This window comes from Sorex fumeus, unplaced genomic scaffold, assembly GCF_029834395.1.
Source record: "Sorex fumeus unplaced genomic scaffold, SorFum_2.1 ptg000063l, whole genome shotgun sequence".
NCBI lineage: Eukaryota > Metazoa > Chordata > Mammalia > Eulipotyphla > Soricidae > Sorex > Sorex fumeus.
In genome coordinates, this window is record NW_026606120.1 from 5,538,745 (window position 1) to 5,558,223 (window position 19,479).

The window sequence follows — 19,479 nt, forward strand, 5'->3', positions numbered from 1 at the left end:
AAAGAAAAAAAAAGAAATGATCCCTGAGCTCAGAGACAGGAGTAACTTCAACACCAGTGGGTGTGACCCCACAACCAAGAAAACCGATAGCTTAATCCAATTCCCTCAGACTTCCGGTGGAGTCCCCATTCAGATGTTTGGGTTCTTACATTCACATGGTCCCACCAACAGGGCGTTGCTTATGGAGAAATAAATGTCTGTGCTGGACAAAACACACAGAGGGCGTTGGAATAGGGAGGAAGATGGGGGCAAAGAAGAGAAAGAAAGAAACAGGACGGGGGGGGGGGGGGGGAGCAGTTTCAGGTGGTAGCTTTTACCAAAACCCTGAGAAACCCACTCTCAGCTGTGGAAAACTCAACCTTTATTATTACCTGCCTAGTGCAGGGGATTAAAATCGCATTGAGCTAGATCCATATATTAGTGTAAAAATCTGTGTCTTTCCCCAAAAAAAACTGTACAAACCCCAAGTGATTATAGAAAAACCAATGTGGCAGCTACTATAGAGATGACCAACCCCAGGGCCGCAGGCCTTCGCTCCCTCTTCCCCCCCAATCCCAGTATTTATTCCGCAGAAACATACAGGCTTTGAGTTCTAGCTACAACAATGGAAAGTGGGAAGTGGGGGTGTCCGGGCAGGGATCACCCCCAGGTCCAGTGTTTTCGGAGGACGGAGAAGGGAGAAGCTGAAGCTGAGGACGGATCCAGGAGGGAGCACAAGGGAGCATCTTTCTCCCTTTCTTGTCCTCCTCACTCCCCACATCCTCAGCTGGTGGGGTCCAGTGTGTGACGGAGAGAGGCTGGGGTTGGGGCAGCGCTCTCTCCAGGAACCAGTGTTGTCCAGGGGGCCCAGGCGCTCCAGTGGGCCCCGTCCAGTGTTCTGCCCGGTAGTTGTGCCTCCTTTCCCAAGGGGGGGTGGCTGGAAGAGGTCAGAGGGGATCCCATCCGCAGGGCCAGCTGGGTGGGGGGTGAGGGCTGCAGGGAGAGGGTCGAGAGCAGGTCCAGGCATAGGTGTCAGCTTCCGGCAGGCCCAGCCTGCCCGCGGTCCACTGCCTCTCTCAGCGAAGGGTGGTCGGGAGGGAGGAGGCTGAGGGGTCCTCCAGCCCTTCTTAGTGTCGGGGCTTTTCTTGAACCCTCTCTGTTGGCATGACGGCCTCGTGCTGTGGCTCACACGGTGTTGAGAGCATCTTCTGCCAGGAACCGGTGCAGCTGGGAGAAGGCAGGTCGCAGCTCCGGCTCGCGGCTCCAGCACCGAAGCATCAGCTCGTACAGGCTCAGCGGGCAGGCAGGGGGCCGAGACAGGTACACCTGCAAGGGATGGGGGATGGCAGGCGGGATGATGACAGAGACCAGTGTCCTTTAGACCCCATTAGGGCAGACTCCCCTGTTCTGACCCCAGTCGCACCTCCCACCCCTTGCTCTGACCTGCCGGCCCTGGTCCCGGAAGAACTCCCCGGCGTTCTCGATGACTTGCTCGTCGGTGAGTTGCCCAAAGGGCTGGGCCCGGCACAACATCAGCACCTCCCATAGGGTCACTCCAAAGGCCCACACATCACTGGCCGTCGTGAACTTCCCCTGGTGAAGTACGGGCAAAACACAGACAAACATTGGCAACAGACACCTTCCTCCCCTAACAGGGGCGTGCGCAAGCAGAGCCACTGAGACTCCATCCCTAAGTGCTCCCTGCTCACTCCTCTCTCCCTCAGTTGTACTTTCGCTCTCCAGGCTCATCCCCTCCCTCACCTCTTCCCTTTTATTTTTTTTCTTTTTTGGGGTCATGCCCCATGTTGTAAAGGGGTAGTTACTCCTGCCTCTGCACTCAGGAATTACTCTTTTTTTGGGTGGGTTTTTTTTTTTTTTTTTTTTTTTTTTGCTTTTTGGGTCATACCCAGCAATGCACAGGGGTTACTCCTGGCTCATGCACTCAGGAATTACTCCTGGCGGTGCTCGGGGGACCATATGGGATGCTGGGAATTGAACCTGGGGTCGACCGCGTGCAACGCAAACGTCCTACCCACTGTGACAAAGCTCCAGCCCCACCTCCTCCCTTTTCTATCCATCCCTCACCCAATCAGCTCCTTCTATCTCAGCCTCGTCTGTCCCCACAGCAGGTACCCACACTTGGCTCCTCGGGTCCCACCACACCGCCCCTTTTCCCTTTCTGCTCACCATGAGGATGCACTCCCAGGCCATCCAGCGGATAGGCAGCACCGCCCGGCCCTGCACGCGGTAATAGTCTCCTGCATAGAGGTTCCGGCTCATGCCGAAGTCGGCAATTTTGATGGTGAAATTCTCCCCGACCAGACAGTTCCTCGTGGCCAGGTCTCGGTGCACGAAGTTGAGGGTGGCCAGATAGCGCATGCCTGAGGCGATCTGAGCTGCCACGTGCAGCAGCATCGCATAGCTGAGAAAGGAAGCCAACAGGGGACATTGGGACACCCTCACAACCCAGCCACCATCACAGATTCCCAGGGGAGAGCCAGGAGCAGGTTCCATCACACCCCTTCTCCTCCCCTGCAGGTACCAAGGTGGAGCCTGGCAGGTGAATGACACTCAGCCCCCGAAAGCTACTCCCCAATCTGGGCTTAGTGAATAGAAGATTAGAAATCTTTTTTTGGGGGGGAGGTTTGGTGGGGGGCACACCCGGCAATGCTTAAGGCTTACACCTGGCTCTGAACTCGGGAATTACTCCTGGTGGGCTTGGGGAACCATATGGTATGACAGGGATCAAATCCAGGTTTGCCAGGTTGGCCGTGTGCAAGGGAAGCACCCAACCTGCTGTACTACTGCTCTGGCCCCAACGTCAAAAACATTCTTTTTTTTTTCTTTTTGGGTCACACCCGGCGTTGCACAGGGGTTACTCCTGGCTCATGCACTCAGGAATTACTCCTGGCGGTGCTTGGGGAACCTTATGGGATGTTGGGAATCGAACCTGGGTCGACCACGTGCAAGGCAAACACCCTACCTGCTGTGCTATAGCTCCAGCCCCTCTCTCTCTTTTTTTTTTTTAAGTGAAAAACAGATTTATTTGGAGGGGGTTTTTTTGTTTGTTTGTTTTTAGAAAGAGGAAAGAGGGAGAGAAAGTGAGAGTAATGCGTTCAAGAAAAAACCCAGGCTCTCCAAGGGTGGAGAAAGCCCCTACACTTCCCAGCATTAGATGTGTAGGGGAGATACATCTCAAGAGGGGTGCCACATGTGTTCAGCCATGTGGGCACAAGCAGCAGATGAGCTCAGACGGCATTATGTGCGCCAGAAAAATTCTTAATGGGAACCACCTCACTGTGGTAGCCCCTCAAATTACTAGATACACATGGCCACGTGTTGCTCATCCCAGGTGCCCACCCCCCGAGGCTGGAGCAAAGGGAGAGGAGCAGACCTGAGGCAGCTCTTGGGGAAAGGCTGCTGGGTGAGTGGGTACCTGATGGTGGGCCCCTGAGCTGCCTCTCCTTCCCTGGGGGTTCCCTCAGCCGCCTTGTCCTCCAGCTGGTGGGCGCTGAGAAATTGGTTAAGGTCGCCATTCTCCATGTAGTCTGTGATCATGCAGAGAGGGTCGTCCTGCACGCACACGCCCAGGAGCCGGATGATGTTGGGGTCCTTCAGCCTCGACATGATCTTCACCTCTTTCAGGAAATCGTTCCTGGGATAGAAGGTGGGCAAGCCGCAGGCTGAGCTCACCTTCCCTCCTGCTCCCAGCCCTGTGGCCGCACCCACACTTTCCCGGCCACTCCCCACTGCGTTTCCTACCATCAATTCCCATTCTTCACAGGCTCCCTGCTTTTGATGCCACCCATCGTCCTCACCTGGCGTTCTTGGTGGCGTCTGGCCGTAAAATCTTGACAGCCACCAGCAAGGGTTGTCCCTTGCGCACGCTGAGGGGGAAATCCTGACTGATCAGGTCCTGGGGGCTCTCGACCTCACACAGGTGCACCTGCAAGAAGCGATCTTGGGAGTCACCAGGTCACAGGGGCAGCCGGGGGGGGGGGACATTGTGGAGGGAGGCTGGCCAGGGGTCCTCCTTACCTCCCCAAACTGGCCCTCGCCAAGCTTCTCCTTGAAGCGGAGCCTCGACCGAGGGAAATCCACTCTGGGGGGCCCATCCCCAGCCGCCCCCGGGGGCAGTGCGGGCACAGCATAGGTGTTGCCCCCGGTGACACCTTGCAGGGTGACAATGTCAGCCTCGGCATAATGGGGGACGCTGTTCTGGGGAGGTGGCGGCAGGAGAGGGGCACCCGGCTTCTCAGGCTCCATGTAGTCGCCATTGCAAGCTGGAGGGGGTGAGGGGAAAGAAGACAGACCATGGCATCAGGGACAGACCCCGAGAGCCCCACTTCTCCACACCCCCACTCCCAGCAGGCAAGAGCCGGAGACTGGCTTCCATCCTCCCTGGGGACTCCACCCAACCACCCCAAAGCAAGAGGCTGGCACAGGGCGAGTCCCCGAGTTTCCACAGCAATGGAAATGGCTGAGCAGACACCGTCAGAAAGTCAAACTCTCCCGGGTTCCAGATAAGCCCAGAAGACCATAAAGCAAATCAAGGCTGGAAAAGGGATTCTTCTACCCATCACCAGGAAGATGACTCCAGTCACGGCCACACCCTTACCCTCCCCACAGGCCCTGCCTCGCTTAGCTCCCCTCCCGGAACCTTCAGGCTGGACTCCTCCCCACCGTGCTCACTGGACTCCTCCCCACCGTGCTCCCGGCCCAATACACTGAGCTCAGAGACAAGCAGAGACAGGGGCACACAGCGGGAGGGGAACAGCTCCTCACGGCCCGCACAACATGGGAGTCCACAGACAGGGAGGGGAGGCAAGAAGGGCCGGGCCCTCTCAGCTGTGGGGAAGGAGCAACACCGGAAGGGGACAGAAGGGTAGACAGAAGGGGCAGGGAGGGGCACGAGCCTTCACCTCTGGGACAGCAGAGAGAGGACACATGGGGGGGAGAGGGCAAGCAACCAGGGAGAGAGGCCCTCCTCCTCGCAGCTCTAGAGAGAGGGGAGAACAAAGGAGGAGTTACAAGGGAGCTTGCAGCGTGGCGGCAGCCTCCTCTCCGGCTCTGGAGAGCTGGAGAGACGAGGAGAGGAGGAACGCTCAGAGCCAAGACCCCCCCGAGCTTCTGTGGGCTCCAGGGGGAGGCCTCGCGAGGGAGCAAGCAGCAGCCAGGCGCGCTGGGGGCGAGGCTTCCTCCTCGGGAGCTCCAGAGAGAGCGGAGGAGGCCGCGGGGGCAAGGGAGGGAGTGCAAGGTGTGAGGACGTTCCCTGCCCCAGTAGAGGTACGGGGAGCCTGGCAGAGCCCAGGGGCAGAGGGGCTTACCCTGGGTGTTGGTGGGTTTGGCCCAGGCGGGTGTGGGGGGGCCCGGGCCTCGAGGGGGACGGGCGTAAGTGGCCAGAAGGAGGCGGTAGGCCGGATTGGAGAGCAGCAACGCTGTCGGGAGAAGGAGGGGGGAGACACGGGGAGGGGGTGAGACTCAGGCTGGACAGACAGGGAGGCCTGGAGCAGGGCAAGATCGGGGCTGACGGGAACCAGTGTATGAGGAGACAGGCTGAGAAAGGTGTGGAGGGCTGGGCCGCTGGCTGGACTATGAGGATGGATAGATAATAAAGGGCTGGATGGACAGGTAAGTGATGACTGGATTTATGAGTGTAGGTGCATGGCTAACAAATGGATAATGATGGGTGGTAGAATATATATATATGATGGATGAATGAAGGGAGGAATGGGTGAATGGTTGGCTGGTCGATGGATGGATGGATAGGTGGATGGATGGATGGATGGGGGATGGAGGGAGGGAGGGAGGGAGGGAGGGAGGGAGGGAGGGAGGGAGGGAGGGAGGGAGGAAGAGGGGGATGGATGAATGGTTGACTGGTCAATGGATGGATGGATGGATGGATGGAGTGAGTGAGTGGTGGGTGAACGGTTTGCTGGTTGATGGATGGATGGATGGAGTAAATATAGTGAGTCTCAGAGAAGGGAAGGACCAGGAAGACAATGAAGAAGGCACAACAGAGAAGAGAGAGATATACTGGATACAGAGACAGGAAGAGACCACTGGGAACTGTGACTAAACACACTTGAGGAATTCCTGAAGAGTCTCTGTAGGGAAATGGAGTAATATAGAGGGTAGCAACCAGGACACCAAAATAAGATGAGCGGAAGTGAGGGTGGTAAAAGAACAGAAAGAGCTACACTAGAATAGAGGACAGAGGAGAGACTGGAGCGAGCAAATCTTACCAGAGCCATTGGGGACACTGGGTGCAGAGTGAGGTGGATTCCCTCGAGGCCGGGGTTCCTGGTAAGGGGGTGGCTCTCGAGGGCCCGGACGGTTGTTGATGAGGATGGTGTCCCCAGGGACAGAGAGATGAACTGTCAGTTCCTCTTCTAACACCCGCCGCTCCGCCTTGTAGTGGGGGACAGGAAGCATTCCCTCAGTACCTTTCAGCACACAGTCCTTGGTTCTTCTAAGCACACTGCTCCCTCCATCAGCCCTAACTACAGGCTAACTCATCCCACATCTAAAGAAACAGGCATAAGTGCACTTCCATGGGGGCTGGAGTGATAGCACAGCAGGTAGGGCATTTGCCTTGCACATGGCTGACCCAGGTTTGATTCCCAGCATCCCATATGGTCCCCTAAGCACTGCCAGGAGTAATTCCTGAGTGCAGAGCCAGGAGTAAACCCTGTACATCTGTGCATTGCCGGGTGTGACGCAAAAAGAAAAAAAAAAAGAGCACTTTTGTGAATTTCCTGAGGGGCCACGAGTAACTTGAACCCAAATCAGGTGCTCATGAACTTTACACGTACACACACACACACACACACACACACACACACATACACACACACACACACACACACACACACACACACACACACTCGTTTCCCCCACAAGACCCAGGCTTATCCCAGAAGTCCCTCTAGCTCCACTCCCCAGACCCTTCCACTGGTTCTCCCCAAGAAGCTAGCCCTGTGGGCTGTATCCCTGATTGGTTTTGGGGGGCCAGAGGCTTCCAGAAGAGTCTGGAGGTGCATGATTGGATTCACGACCACCCCCACCACAGGGGTCAGCTGCTGCCCCTCTCAAGGTGCCACCTCCTCGCACCCAACAGCCCAGGTCATTCTTTTGTGACTAGTCCCAGTGACCTCCATGTCCCCTCCCTTGGCCTTCTGATGTGACCTCTTACTATGTCCTCCCCTACCTGCCCTCACTGGACTGTGCCCCAGGTCTCTGCTGGACCCTCACACTTGCTGACCTCAGCCTGACCTCTCCCTGCACCCACAACTTTGCGGGGCCTGGGGGGGCTGCCCCTGCCCACGGTCCTGCCCACCTTGCTGAGGAGTCTGCGCCAGTGCAGCCGCCAGAGCATGAGGGCGATGATGAGCAGCAGCAGCAGGATGATGGCCACCAGGCAGCCGATGAGGATGGCCGTCGGGCTCCCCTCAGCCTTGGCTACCGGCTGCTGGCCCCTGGGCTCCAGCTCTGGCAAAGACAGGAGGGTCAGAACCACAAGAGGCTACCTTTCCCCACCCGCGGGGAACCCGGGAGGCACGGGGCCACCCAGACGCATACCCCCGGGGCCCAGGGCTGCTCACCCAGGCTGCTGAAGTTGGTGGGAGGCGGGCCAGGCGGCCACCAGGGCGCTGGCGCGAAGGTGCCTCCCAGGGCCAGGGAGGAATCATTCACGACATCTGGGAGAAGGAAAAGTGAAGGAGTCAGGGACATGAGCAACCCTCGGCAGAGATGGCCCGGGACTTTGCAATAGGCAAAGTCCCTTTTCCGCTGGGCTGCCCCAGACGGGGACAGGTGTTGTCCCTCCACCTGCCCTTTAAGAGCTCCAGTGGTCGCCATTTTCTAGAAGCCAGCGAGAAGCACCAGGTATGAGTCACGGTGATGGCAAATCCCAAGTCTCTCGGGCAGGGAAGGAGTGGGCCCTCCTTCCCCCCACCCAGATGGGACTCCGAGATTATGCCACATCCGCCCACCATCTACTTAAGTTCGCACATAGCCAAGATCCAGAGACACACAAATGAATCTCGGAGCCAAGCAACTTGCTGCAGCAATTTCTTCAGACCCTAATTACTAAAATCTTAGAATTCCTAGGGGCATGAGGCCTGGGGAGGAGCAGGGGCAGGGGTGATGCCAGCGTATGCCAACCACGCAGAAGGGCTGGCTGAGTATCAGGAAGCTGAGAGAAAAGGCTGTGTTCTCAACTAGCCCTGCTACCTGGGCTCATAAAGGGAAGAGATCTGTGGGGGAAGGGAGACAGAAAATCCGAACATCTGGGAACCCCTGCTGGGCATGTCTCCTGGGGGCTGAGAGCTGCGGTGTGGGGCCTGGGTACTTTGGGCCCTGCAGGGGTGGCACGCCTAGATCAGGTGGGGCAGAACCAGGGGCTCACCAGATATGAAGGAGATTTCACTGAAGAGCAGCCAAGGCCCAGCGAAGAGGAAGCGACACTGTAGAAATCGGCCCACGCGGCCGCCCAAGGGCACTGAGATAGCCCTGGCCCGGGGGTCCCCGAGGCTGCCCCCCAGGGCATGGCGCACAGGCTCCCCCTCCCAGGCCATGGTGGGGCCCCGCTTGAAGCAACACTCCACCCCGCCGGGCAGGCGGGCCCCGAGCGTGTGCATGTTGTTGCAGTGGACCTAGGGGAGAGAACCAGTGTCAGGCCAGGAGAGCACAGGCAGGGCAGGGCAGGGCGCGTCCCCGGGGCCCTCCACCCGACTCCAACCCCTACCCAGGAGGGCAATGTGCTACCTGCATGGCCTGGAAGGCCCTCAGCCGGTCAAACTCAAACTCCATCTCCACGTAGCCACTGGGGAAGCTGTGGTTGCTCCAGCCCACGTAGTCATAGCCTGGCCACACCCGCAGCTCCTGGCTCTTCCGAAAGTCATCCAGCCCCAGCACGCCATCTGCCAGCTGGCCCAGCCCTCCGTACTGCAGTCTGAGAGGAAGGCGCCGCCAGAGAGAAGAAAGTGTCGCCGAGTCAGGGGCTCCGCCTTGTGAACCCCCGGCAGTGGCCTGCCTGCTCTGGCACCCACCCCTGTCCAGCTCTCTCGACCCCTCATCCCCGGATTCGCACACGCTACACAGAGCGACCCCCTGTACGGGGACACACACTAACTCCGGTGTGCACACTCATTGCGGTCTTCCATGAACATCAGCATCTTCGCCAAGTGTCATACAAAATGTCTATGAGCGGGGCTGGAGCGATAGCACAGCAGGTAGGGCGTTTGCCTTGCACGCGGCCGACCCGGGTTCGATTCCCAGCATCCCATAGGGTCCCCCAAGCACTGTCAGGAGTGATTCCTGAGTGCATGAACCAGGAGTAATCCCTGTGCATCGCCAGGTGTGACCCAGAAAGAAAAAAAATGTCTATGAGCGAGGGGCGGCCTCACTCGCCACACCCCACCCCCAGTTCCTCCATCCCCTGCCCAGACTACTTAGTACTCCCCTCCGCAGCCGCCCTCACCCGCCAACCGCGTGGGTGGTGTGGCCATCGTAGGTGGAGTCGTTAAGGTGCACGGCCTCGGCCAGGAACATGGTCTGCCCCACGGGGGCTGTGTAAGACAGGAGTCCATCTGCGAGAGCGGAGGAGGGGTGTCAGAGGCACACAGACTCCACCAGCACCCGGCACTCACCCTTCATCCCCCCATGGAGGCGGTGCTGGCCAGACCCCTCTTCATGTGACAGCGTTCCAACGGAACAGAGAGGGCCCTGCCCCTCCTGAACCCCGTTCCCAGTCCCAGCATAGAAGACAAACGGGAGGGTTTGGGGGAGAGCGGGGTAAACTGAGGACTCACCCTTCCAGAGGCAGCCGTAGAGCTCCACCCGCAGACACACGCTCATGACCCGGTCAGCCCGGGGGTAGAAGCGAACCATCCGGGCCACCATGGGGGGCCCAAGGTCCTTCAGCACCACTCCCCCGGTGTCCTCATTCCCTAGGATCACCTATGGACCAGGAAACAGGGTCAGGAGTGGTGAAGGCTCCGGGAAGGATGAGCCCTACCCATCCCCAGCTGCTCCCTTCTTCACAGCCCACTGTGAAGGCTGCATGGCATGGCCCGTTGCTTGGCCTGGTGGCCAGCCCTTGATCTCCAGGGCCAGCGCTGAGTGCCTGCCGTGTGACTACCTGGGCGAGAGCCAATCCCAGCCCCGCAGGACTGAGAGGCAGTGAAAACGCAAGATGGGGTGGCGGGAAGGGTAAAGGGAGAGGAGAGGAGGCGAGCCTGCGCTGTGGGAGCTGTTCTCCAGGCACAGGGAAGAAATGAGACTGTCCTCAGAGACCTCCAACAGCCAGCAGGGCCCAGCCAGAGGAGGAAAAGCAGAGGGGCAGGAGCAGCTCTGCCATCGGAGGGTGATACAATGTCTGATTTGCTTAATAAGCTCAAGATGTGGCTCTAGGCAGAGCTCTGACCTCAGGGGGGGAAAAGGCTGGGAGGACAGCTGGGAGGAGGTGACTCTGTTGGTTCTTCTAGCAGGGGGTATGGTAGAGGGTGAGGGGTGAGGGCTTAGCTCGAGGCCCTGCCACGCAGAGAACAGTCGGGCCGTGCTGATGCTCGGTGGAAGGGACAACAGGAGGGACCCCGGCTATCCCCTTAGCATCCAGCCTCTGTGCATGACACACGGTAGCCACTATGGGAGGGGGCCATGTGACACTCATGAGAAGTTTATGTGTGGCCATGTGACACTCATGAGACATTTAAATGAGCTCAGGGGACAAGCGCGGGCCAAAGGCGTATGTGGGGAGGCTGCCATGGGCAGTGATGTTTAAAGTGGACCTGGAGGACAGAGGGAAGTAACTGCCAAGGGACCCCCAGCCGGTCTCTCACCTCCTGACCCCAGCGGTCCCTCCAGTCCATCCAGTGGTGGCCATCCCGGGAGTATCGCAGCCGGTAACTGGGGGAGAACTCCTTGCCCAGGCCCCCAGCATGCCGGCCCTGGGTGCCCACCAGCGCCACCAGGTGCAGGCGCCGCAGGTCCACCTGCAGGTACTCCTCCTCCTTGGGGAACACAGGGCCTGCGGGGCACCAGGCCCCATCCCCGTCACTGCTCTCCAGCCTGGGAGGGAGACATGGCAGGGAACGGTGACCTCATCTCTTCCATTAAAACCTCCCACCCAGGGTTGGAGCGATAGTACAGTGGGGAGGGCATTTGCCTTGCATGCGGCCGACCCGGGTTCGATTCCCAGCATCCCATATGGTTCCCTGAGCACCGCCAGGAGTAATTCCTGAGTGCATGAGCCAGGAGTAAGCCCTGTGCATCACCGGGTGTGACCTCCCCCCCCCCAAAAAAAAACCCCACCCAGGGTTGGAGCCATAGTACATTGGGATTGGGGAGGGCGTTTGCCTTGCATGAAGCCAACCCAGGTTCAATCCCCAGCATCCCATATGGCCCCCGGAGCACTGCCAGGAGTAATCCCATATGGCCCCCGGAGCACTGCCAGGAGTAATTCCTGAGTGCAGAACCAGGAGTCGCCCCTGAGCATTGCCAGGTGTGACCCCCAAAAAAGCAAAAATTTAAAAATAAATTAAATAAATAAAAATAAATAAATACCCCCCCAATCCAAGGAGTTGAGGATAGTACAGTGGGTAAGGCATTTGGCTTGTGCACTGCTGACCCCAGTTCAATCCCTGGCAGCCCTGAGCACCGCCAAAAGTGAGCACAGAGCCAGGAGTAGACACTGAGCACTGCTGAATGTGGCCTAAACAACAAAATAAATAAAAAATAACCCCCACCCCCACCAGATCTGCGAGATTCCACTGGCCTTGGCCCTCCCAGGAACCTCAAAGCTCCTGCGGAGGGGCTGGGAGGGCGGTCGAGGACAGTCGAGGCCCCGGGAGCTTCCTCTGGAGCCGCCCAGGCAGGCCAGGTACCTGCTGTGGCGAGCAGCGGTGGAGTCGGACCAGGAGCTGGAGGCAGAGATGTCCCCGTCCGGGATGGTCCGGTCCTGCATGCCCAGGGCATAGCGGCACTTGGCTGGGCGAACACAGGCAGAGAGAGAGGGTCAGGACCCTAATTCTGTCTCCCATATCCCATCCCCCAGGGGTCCAAGAGCAAGTCTCCTCACCTGGGTCAAAATGTCCCTTCATGTCGGCATCTCCAGTGGCCACCAGGAGCAGCAGCAGTAGAGATGAGAGGGCCCCTGGCCCCATAGCTCCCGATCCCTCAGGCCTAAGGGGGTGCGGGCACCATCTCTGTAGAGGACAAAGGGGAAAGAGGTGGGTTGAGAGGCAAGCGGGGAGCCTGGTTCACGGTCACAATAGTCCAAGAGAGAACCGGTAGCTGTGGGGACCCAGCAGGGAACACACAGTATGAGTCACAGCTGAACAGCATCAGCCCAGGGGCCAGACACGGAGCTAACCTCTGATCCCCTCCCGCACATGCCCGGGCTCCCCGAGTTCTAAGAGAAGCGACGGGACCCCAGGACCTTCTGAGCCCATTCCCCTCTGCAGCCCTCAAAGGCCCTGGACCAGATGGCCCAGCAATACGGGAAGCTTGGGAGTCATGCTGAATGACCAGCCTTACTTTTGCTTTTTGGGTCACACCGGGTGATGCACAGGGGTTACTCCTGGCTCTGCACTCAGGAATTACTACTAGGATCACCTAGGAGTGCTCAGAGGACCATATGGGATGCTGGGAATCGAACCCGAGTCGGCCGCATGCAAGGCAAATACCCTACTCGCTGTGCTCCAGCCCCCCAGCCTTACTTTCAACTCTTGAATTAGAATTCGCCACCTTTTATTGGGGGGCCAGGGACAGACACACCTGGCAGTGCTCAGAATTTACTCCTGCACAGAAATCACTCCTAGTGGTGCTTGGGGATCCCTATGTGGTATCAGGAATTGAAAGCATGTCAATCTCATGCAAGGCAAGGTGCCTTACACGCTGGGCTGTCTCTTTGGCTCAAGCAAGAATCTGCTTGCTGGGGGATAGGTGGAGACACACTTGGTGGTGCTCAGGGCTTACTCCTGGCTCTGCACTCAGGAATCACTCCTGGCAGGCTTAGGGAACCATACGGGATGCCAAGGATTGAACCCTGGATCAAACTACAAACAAGGCAAATGTCCTACCTGCTGTACAATCTCTCTGGTCCCAGAATCTGCATTTTAACACAATTTCCAGTTATTTGTGCCCATTAGCTAGGGAATCCCCCATCATCCTCACTGGAAACCAAGGAGCATGCCTGCCTAACACCATTCCAACCAGCAGCATCTTATGAACTCAGATCTCCCCAAACCTCTCCCCACAATGGAAACAACTATCCAAGCTCATTTTCATCCTCTGTCGACACTGAGTTCTGCAACCTTTAGGGATCCCTGATGCCACCACTCACTCATACCCTTACCAACCCCAGGCCCAAAGTATCGCACCCTTAGCTCTCCTGCTCAGCCCCTTCTTCCTAAGACCTGGACATCCTGCCCCCAGGTTCCTTGTTCCAAAGGTGGCTGCAGCCTCCCTCAGAAGGAAAAGCCAGAGGTTGGGGGAAAGCCGAGTTGCCTTGGAGATGAGGGCGGGGCCCAGAGACAGGGAAGCCAGGTCACCCCGGGGAGGTAGGCGGAGTGGGGGGTTACTCCCCCATCCCTTTGTCCTCCTCCAGCTGCTCCCACAATGCTCTCGGGCAGGAATGTAAAAGGCAGCTGAGTCCCCAGTGCACTGAAGCAGCAGCTGAGGGGGCTGAGTTGTGGGGGGCACCCCAGTATCAAAGGAGAGTTAGAACCACGGCCCGGTGTCCGGTCCCTTGGGAGCCGGGATTCCTGGGTGCCTCTCTCCACCCCCACCTCTCTGGGGAACAGCAGGGCCCTTGTTCCCCAGAGCAACCTTCATGCCTATCCCAGATGAGTCATCCGAGCCAGACAAGCAAGCAGGAGTGAGAGGAACCCTGGGCAGAGATACAAAGACACACAGGGGATGGGAGGCAGGGGGAGAAGGGCTGAAGCACAAAGCGGGAGGTAAACAGAGCCGGCACAGAAACACAGGCACGGGGCCAAGCCAAGAGGCGTCAGGCGATCATCCTCTGACACCCCGCTACCCGCCTCTCCACTGGGGCAGAGAGACATGGAGGGCAAGCCCTGAAATCATCCTCCATCCTGCCCCAGTACAACCAAGAACAGGTCACTGTGCTCGCAGGTCCTGCACCCTCCTCTCCTCCCCCCCACCCAGCCCAGCCAACTCTGCACACACACACACACACACACACACACACACACACACAGAGTGCTGATTGTAAATACTGACGTAACGTTCAACGCGCTAGGGCATGAGCACATGCACGCACGCTCACAGACAGACACAGACACACACACACACACACATACAGACACACAGACACACACACACACTCCTGTGTCAATGCTCTGAAACTCAGATACTTCATGTGGTGTCCACATAAATCAGTTATACACATAGACACCTGGCCATAGCAAGCACTGCAATTCACATACACATAAACCAGCCACACCTTAGTTTAACTTAATATCCAATCCCATCCCTTAGTGTAAAGCCATCAGTCAGTCACCTGTGAAATGACAGCCCCACCTGCTCCTCCAATCAGAGATCAGTGTGAGACACATTAAGGTCCTTGGAGCCTGACCCTAAAGAAAGCTGGGGCACACCTTCTAACAGTCTGTCTGTCTCTGTCTGTCTGTCTGTCTGTCTGTCTGTCTGTCTCTCTCTCTCTCACACACACACACACACACACACACACACACACACACACACACACATTCCAAGCCACAGAGAAAAGTCCAGAAATTGGGGAACAGAAGGAAACATGGGTGGCTGGAGTGAGCGGTGAGAAGAAACATAACCCTCCCTCCCATTCCCAAGCCCCTGGCGTTCACCTGTCTCCCGTGCCACTCAGTGCTGGGCACCCCTGTGTACACCCTCAGCACAGGCTGGGGTGAGGTGCTGGGAGGGAATGTGCAGTCCTGGGGACCCTGCCCGGGGCCCTGTGGGAGGCAGGCGCTCACTGGGCAGTGGCATGATCTCAGGCAGAACCAACCGGCCCTGGCCGCAGCGTGGGTGCGCGGTCACTCCGCTGGAGTGCCAATCTGCTGGGCTGTGGCCAGGCTCCCCGGCGGGCGCGAGATGGGTGGAGGCTTGAGTGGACGCCCATCTACTAAGGGATGCCAGGGACTGGCAGGGACTGGCAGGGACTAGCAGGGCTGGGCGGCTGCTTCTCCGGGGGCCCCAGGAGAGGATCCGGATCCCATCTGAGCACCTGTGTCCTCGGAGTTCAGGCCGTCCGAGCCGAGTAAGGAGCCCTTCCCTCACGCTGGAACACACTTGCTGCGGATCTGGGGATCCCCACCCCCGTTTCCCGGGCAATCAGCGGGGGCCCATGGGAGGCGGGCAGGGCTACCATACAAGCACGGGGCCACCCCACACAGCCCGATCTGCAGCCTCCTGGCCGGACCCTCCCGTCCTCCTCCGGGCCCGCGCTCCCCGGCGCCCCGCGACTCTTCCTACCTCTCATGGCTCTTCCCGGCACACCCAGGCGTCCGACCCCGGCTGGGGCCTCCTCGGCGGCGGGGCTCGGGGAGGGGGAGGCGAGCGAGCCAGCAGCGGGGAGCGGGAGGCGCCGGCGGGGCTCGGGTGTCGGGAGGCGGCTCCCGGGCGCAGCTGTCGGGGGCCTGTTCCGGGGAGAGCAGCCAGGGCCGGGGCGGCTCGGGCGCTGGCGCCGCCTCCCCTCGGCCCGCTCCCCGCCTCGCTCCTCCTCCGCTCCCCCCCTCGGCCGGCCGCCTGGGGTGCGGCGCGCTCCCCTCCCCCTCCGAGCGCCCGGCCCGCGGCTCCCACGCCCGGCGCCGCCCTCCAGGCCCGCGCGCCGCGGCGCCCCGCCACGCCCACCCCGCATTCCCCCGGCCTCCCCCAGGTAACCGGGCGCTCGGAGCGCCCCGCCGCACGCTCGGGGGACCCAGCCCCAACCCAGGCTCCCCCACCCCACGGAGCATGGGTCCTGGCAGCCCCCGCTCAGGGCCTCCCACACATCCAGCAGCCCTCCCTGCACCCCCTCCCCGCCCCCCAGCTCAGGACTCGGTTCCTGCAGACGGAGCGGGGCGGGGGTAGCAGCCCCGGGGCACGGGGAGGGCGGGAGCAGGTTCCCACAGGCCCCGCTGCGCGGCCAGGCACCGTTGGCTTGGGGGAAGGGAGCGGAGCTCACCTGTCCAACCAGCCCCTGAAACTCCCCTTAACACTCCACAAAAGGGGGGGTGCTGTGGTGATTTTGTTGTTTTCCACTCCACAAAGAGAGTTTTCCCTTCTCTCCACCCTCTGGGGCCTTCTGGACCCTACACCCCAACCTATCTGCAATGGCCCTGAGCCTGTCCAGGTCACCCGCTGTCCTCTCTCCTCCACCTCCAGTTCCTCCCCCCACTCCGCGGGGCATTCCCCAGGCCTCTCCGGGCCCCAGCGATTCCAGGCTGTCCCCAGGCCCAGCCGGCGGGGATGGGGGCGGTGGGGGGAGCCGATCTGCCTACAGACCCGGACATGGTGAGCTCAGGAGGATATGGAAGCCAAGTGTAAATGAGGCCTGGCCAAAACGGAAGTGGACACGAGCCCCAGAGAAGATGGAGCAAGGCGAGCCCGATAAACAAATGGAAGGAGAGCAGAGTCGGTGAGCTGGCGGGGCAGAGGGAGCCATCGGGCCTGGCTGGGGGCACACCTGCCACCACCTAGACCGTGTCACCCCACAGACAGGTCTCCGCCTCCATGCAGTGTCACCTCATTGCTCCACAGCAGACACCCACCTACATGCAGGCCCGGACAAGAGTCCCAAGAAAGAAACCCGGAATCCCAACCAGTCAAGGACACAAAAGCACCCCCAGAAAGAGCTGGCCCATGGGAAGGCCGAGACACGAACTGGGCACCCCCACGAGCCCGAGGACGCCCCAGCTGCCCAGGGACTCACTAACAGACAGCCGTCTGGCCACACGAAGTGCCTCTTCCTCCCTCCAGATCCAGTCCCCTGGGCTCCCCCAGGGACTTACCCCCTCGCAGACAGCCGCCCGGGAATCTGGGCGCCGGGAGGCGGGGCCGGGGGCGGGGCCAGGGTTACCCCGGTAACTTCACCTGGGCGGCTCCGCCCCTGCCGGCCGGGCGCTGCTCCGAGCCGCGGGCCGGGCCGCTGCCCCTAACGCCCGGGTGGGACATTCCACGGCTCAAGCCCGAGCTGACCCGGCCAGGTGGCGCGGCAGTGCCAGACGAAGGGTCCCCTGCGGAACCCCTTGGCCTCTCGTCGCCCCCTGGAGAAATTCCTAGTCGGTGATGCCCACCTCGCCCCAGTCTTGGGCCGGCGGGGTGGAGGGATGCCGGCCTGGGGCCCTGCGGAGTCAAGTGACAGCAGAAAGCGGGCTGGAGCCGACAGGAATGCGGGGCTCGGAGCCGAGATTCTCAGGGGCTCGTAAGGGAAATCCCAGCCGTCTAGGGGCCACCAGGGCAGTGGCCAAGAGTCAAGATTCCCACCCACCTGTTTGCGGAGCCAGCATCTCCCACCTCTGGGCCCACGTGCGCCTCTGAGCCGCCAGAGGTCCCGCGGCACCACCCCCCATCCAGACCCTCGGGTCTGGACTCCCTTCAAGCGCAGGGCCTCCTGCCACCGGGGAAGGAGAGCGAGAGAAACAGCTGAAAAAAATAGGACCCGCTGCAGGAGGCAGCCGCGTGGGCCCGCAGACCACACGCCTGCGGGGTTTTTCTGCAGACCGGCCAGCGTGATGGACCAGATGGGCCCCACTCAGGCAGCCCCCTGCCTGGGGATGCAGCTGCCTGGAGGCAACAGGCTGGGTCAGCAGCTGGGGAAAAGGGCCCCTCTAAGCTGCTGGTGCAAAGCCCTGGGGGTATCAGCCCTTGATAGCACCTAGTACTCCCAGAAGTGAGTGAAAGGAGAGGGTGGCACAGAGCTGTGAGAAACTTCAGCTACAAATTAGCTCTGAGATGGAGAAAGGGGGCCCAGAAGCTGATGTACGGAGTATGTGGGGGGGGAAGGGGGGGGTCCAGTGGTCAGAGGGACATGGAACAGTGATGCTGGGCCTCAGAGACGAACATCAAGGGAGGCTGAGGGAAACTGAGACGCAGAGAGGGAAAAAGGAGGATGGCGACAGGGCGAACAGCAAAAGTTGGGGAGGAAGCTGCCAAACCAGGTGAAAGGGAATTGAAAGCCTAGAGGTGACCCCCCTAACCCCATCACAGCGAGAAACTAGACCAAGGACAGCAGAAGGGGTTGGAGTGCAACTGAAGGGGACCTGCCCCCAGGGTGAAAGAAATGGCCGGGGGTGGGGCCAGAGGCTAACACAACAGGTAGCATGAGTGCCTTGCAAGTCCCCAACGGGGATTCCATCTCGGGCACCTCTATGGTCCCAGCTCACTAGGAGTGTGATTCCCTGAGAGCAGAGCCAGGAGTAAGCCCTGTACAAAGCTGGGTGTGTTCCACCAAAAACACTGAAAGAAAATACATCGTTAGATAGAAGCGTCAGAAGCTGGAAAGGAAGGGGCAATGATGAGTGGGTGACCCAGCTGACCAGGATAACTTTGATTCAAAGTTTGACTCAAACCAGGACACACAGTCCCAGACCTCCCCGTCGGGACATCCTAGCCCCTCCAGCCCCTTTGTGGAAGGAAGTTCCCCATCCTTCCCCTCCTCCCATCACACCTCCAGCCTGACCTTTGAATCCCTCCTACCCCATTGCTCCCCTCCCCCCACCCCGTCCTGAGCTCAGTCACCCCCCTCCCGCTTACCTCCCGCTCAGGGTTCTGGGTCCCAGTCCCCACGGTCGCAGGCCTTTGGGGTTCCAGGTCTGAAGCTGCCAAGGCCGCCTGGCTTTGTCCGCCTATCCGGGGGCTGAGAGCAGCTGCCCGGGCCAGCTGCGGCCGACTTCGACGTGACCATGGCAACCCAGCCCCACTCCCCTCGCCCAGCCTCCCGGCCCCCGCAGAGAGGGAGGGAGCAGCCGGCGGAGAAAAAGGAGGGAGGCCAAGGACTGCGATTCTGAACCAAAGGGAGACGACGGGAGACAAAGAGCCCAGACAAAGCCGGTGAAGAAGGCGGCTGGGAGAAAGCGGCCCGGACTAAGCTGGCGTTAGTCTGAGGCTGGGCTTGCTGAAAGGGAGGATCCTGGCAGGAGGGACAGACAGACAGGAGGGAAGGAGACAGATTGTCACAGAGAAGGCTGGTGCTTTGCAACCCCCCATTCACTTCCTTCTCTCAGGATTTTGCACTTGGAAGAGAATCAAATAAGTTTCCTCCTGAAAGTGTTATATAGTAAGAACTCCCAGCCCTCAGATGTACCAGCAGGTGGTGGGCACCCTCCATCCTCAAGAACAGCCCCAATTTCAAATGTGCCTCCCCCAGGAATGTCCCATGCCATGGTCAGACCGTGCACTCCAGTTCTTGGTCTGGAGAACAGGATCCACAGTTGACAGCACTGATTAGAATTTGGGGGAGGGGAGAGGTAGAAAGGATTCCCGCCAGAGCAAGGTCACCCGGCACTTAGT

At 59.7% G+C, this 19,479-nt stretch overlaps 1 protein-coding gene across 6 annotated transcripts; it reads right to left on the reverse strand.

Annotated features, from left to right (window-relative positions):
- Window positions 1-339: 339 nt before the first annotated feature.
- DDR1 (discoidin domain receptor tyrosine kinase 1) lies at window positions 340-18,997 on the reverse strand. 6 transcript variants are annotated; one of them, XM_056127668.1, is made up of 19 exons: window positions 18,724-18,997; window positions 12,062-12,188; window positions 11,868-11,970; window positions 10,824-11,052; window positions 9,795-9,942; window positions 9,464-9,572; window positions 8,749-8,935; window positions 8,390-8,636; window positions 7,584-7,679; window positions 7,319-7,470; window positions 6,225-6,390; window positions 5,307-5,417; window positions 4,018-4,262; window positions 3,798-3,925; window positions 3,416-3,634; window positions 2,167-2,401; window positions 1,423-1,572; window positions 1,169-1,305; window positions 340-1,123 (listed from the first exon to the last, which is right to left on the reverse strand). In XM_056127668.1, exons 2-19 carry the CDS (start codon window positions 12,144-12,146, stop codon window positions 1,012-1,014), a joined length of 2,859 nt encoding a protein of 952 aa, XP_055983643.1. In that variant the 5' UTR covers window positions 12,147-12,188; window positions 18,724-18,997; the 3' UTR covers window positions 340-1,011. The 6 variants fall into 6 exon arrangements, with proteins under 6 accessions (XP_055983643.1, XP_055983640.1, XP_055983639.1 ...); XM_056127665.1 differs by lacking the exon at window positions 18,724-18,997 and adding an exon at window positions 16,901-17,468; XM_056127664.1 differs by lacking the exon at window positions 18,724-18,997 and adding an exon at window positions 15,463-15,780.
- Window positions 18,998-19,479: the final 482 nt, after the last annotated feature.

Coding starts and splice junctions, on each gene's coding strand:
- DDR1 (XM_056127668.1), bottom strand. CDS start 12,146: ATGGGGCCAGGGGCCCTCTCATCTCTACTGCTGCTGCTCCTGGTGGCC. Junction 9,573..9,794: donor CTACGGCTGCCTCTGGAAGG/GTGAGTCCTCAG, acceptor CCGCTCTCGCAG/ATGGACTCCTGTCTTACACA. Junction 4,263..5,306: donor CAAACCCACCAACACCCAGG/GTAAGCCCCTCT, acceptor CACCCCCTCCAG/CTTGCAATGGCGACTACATG.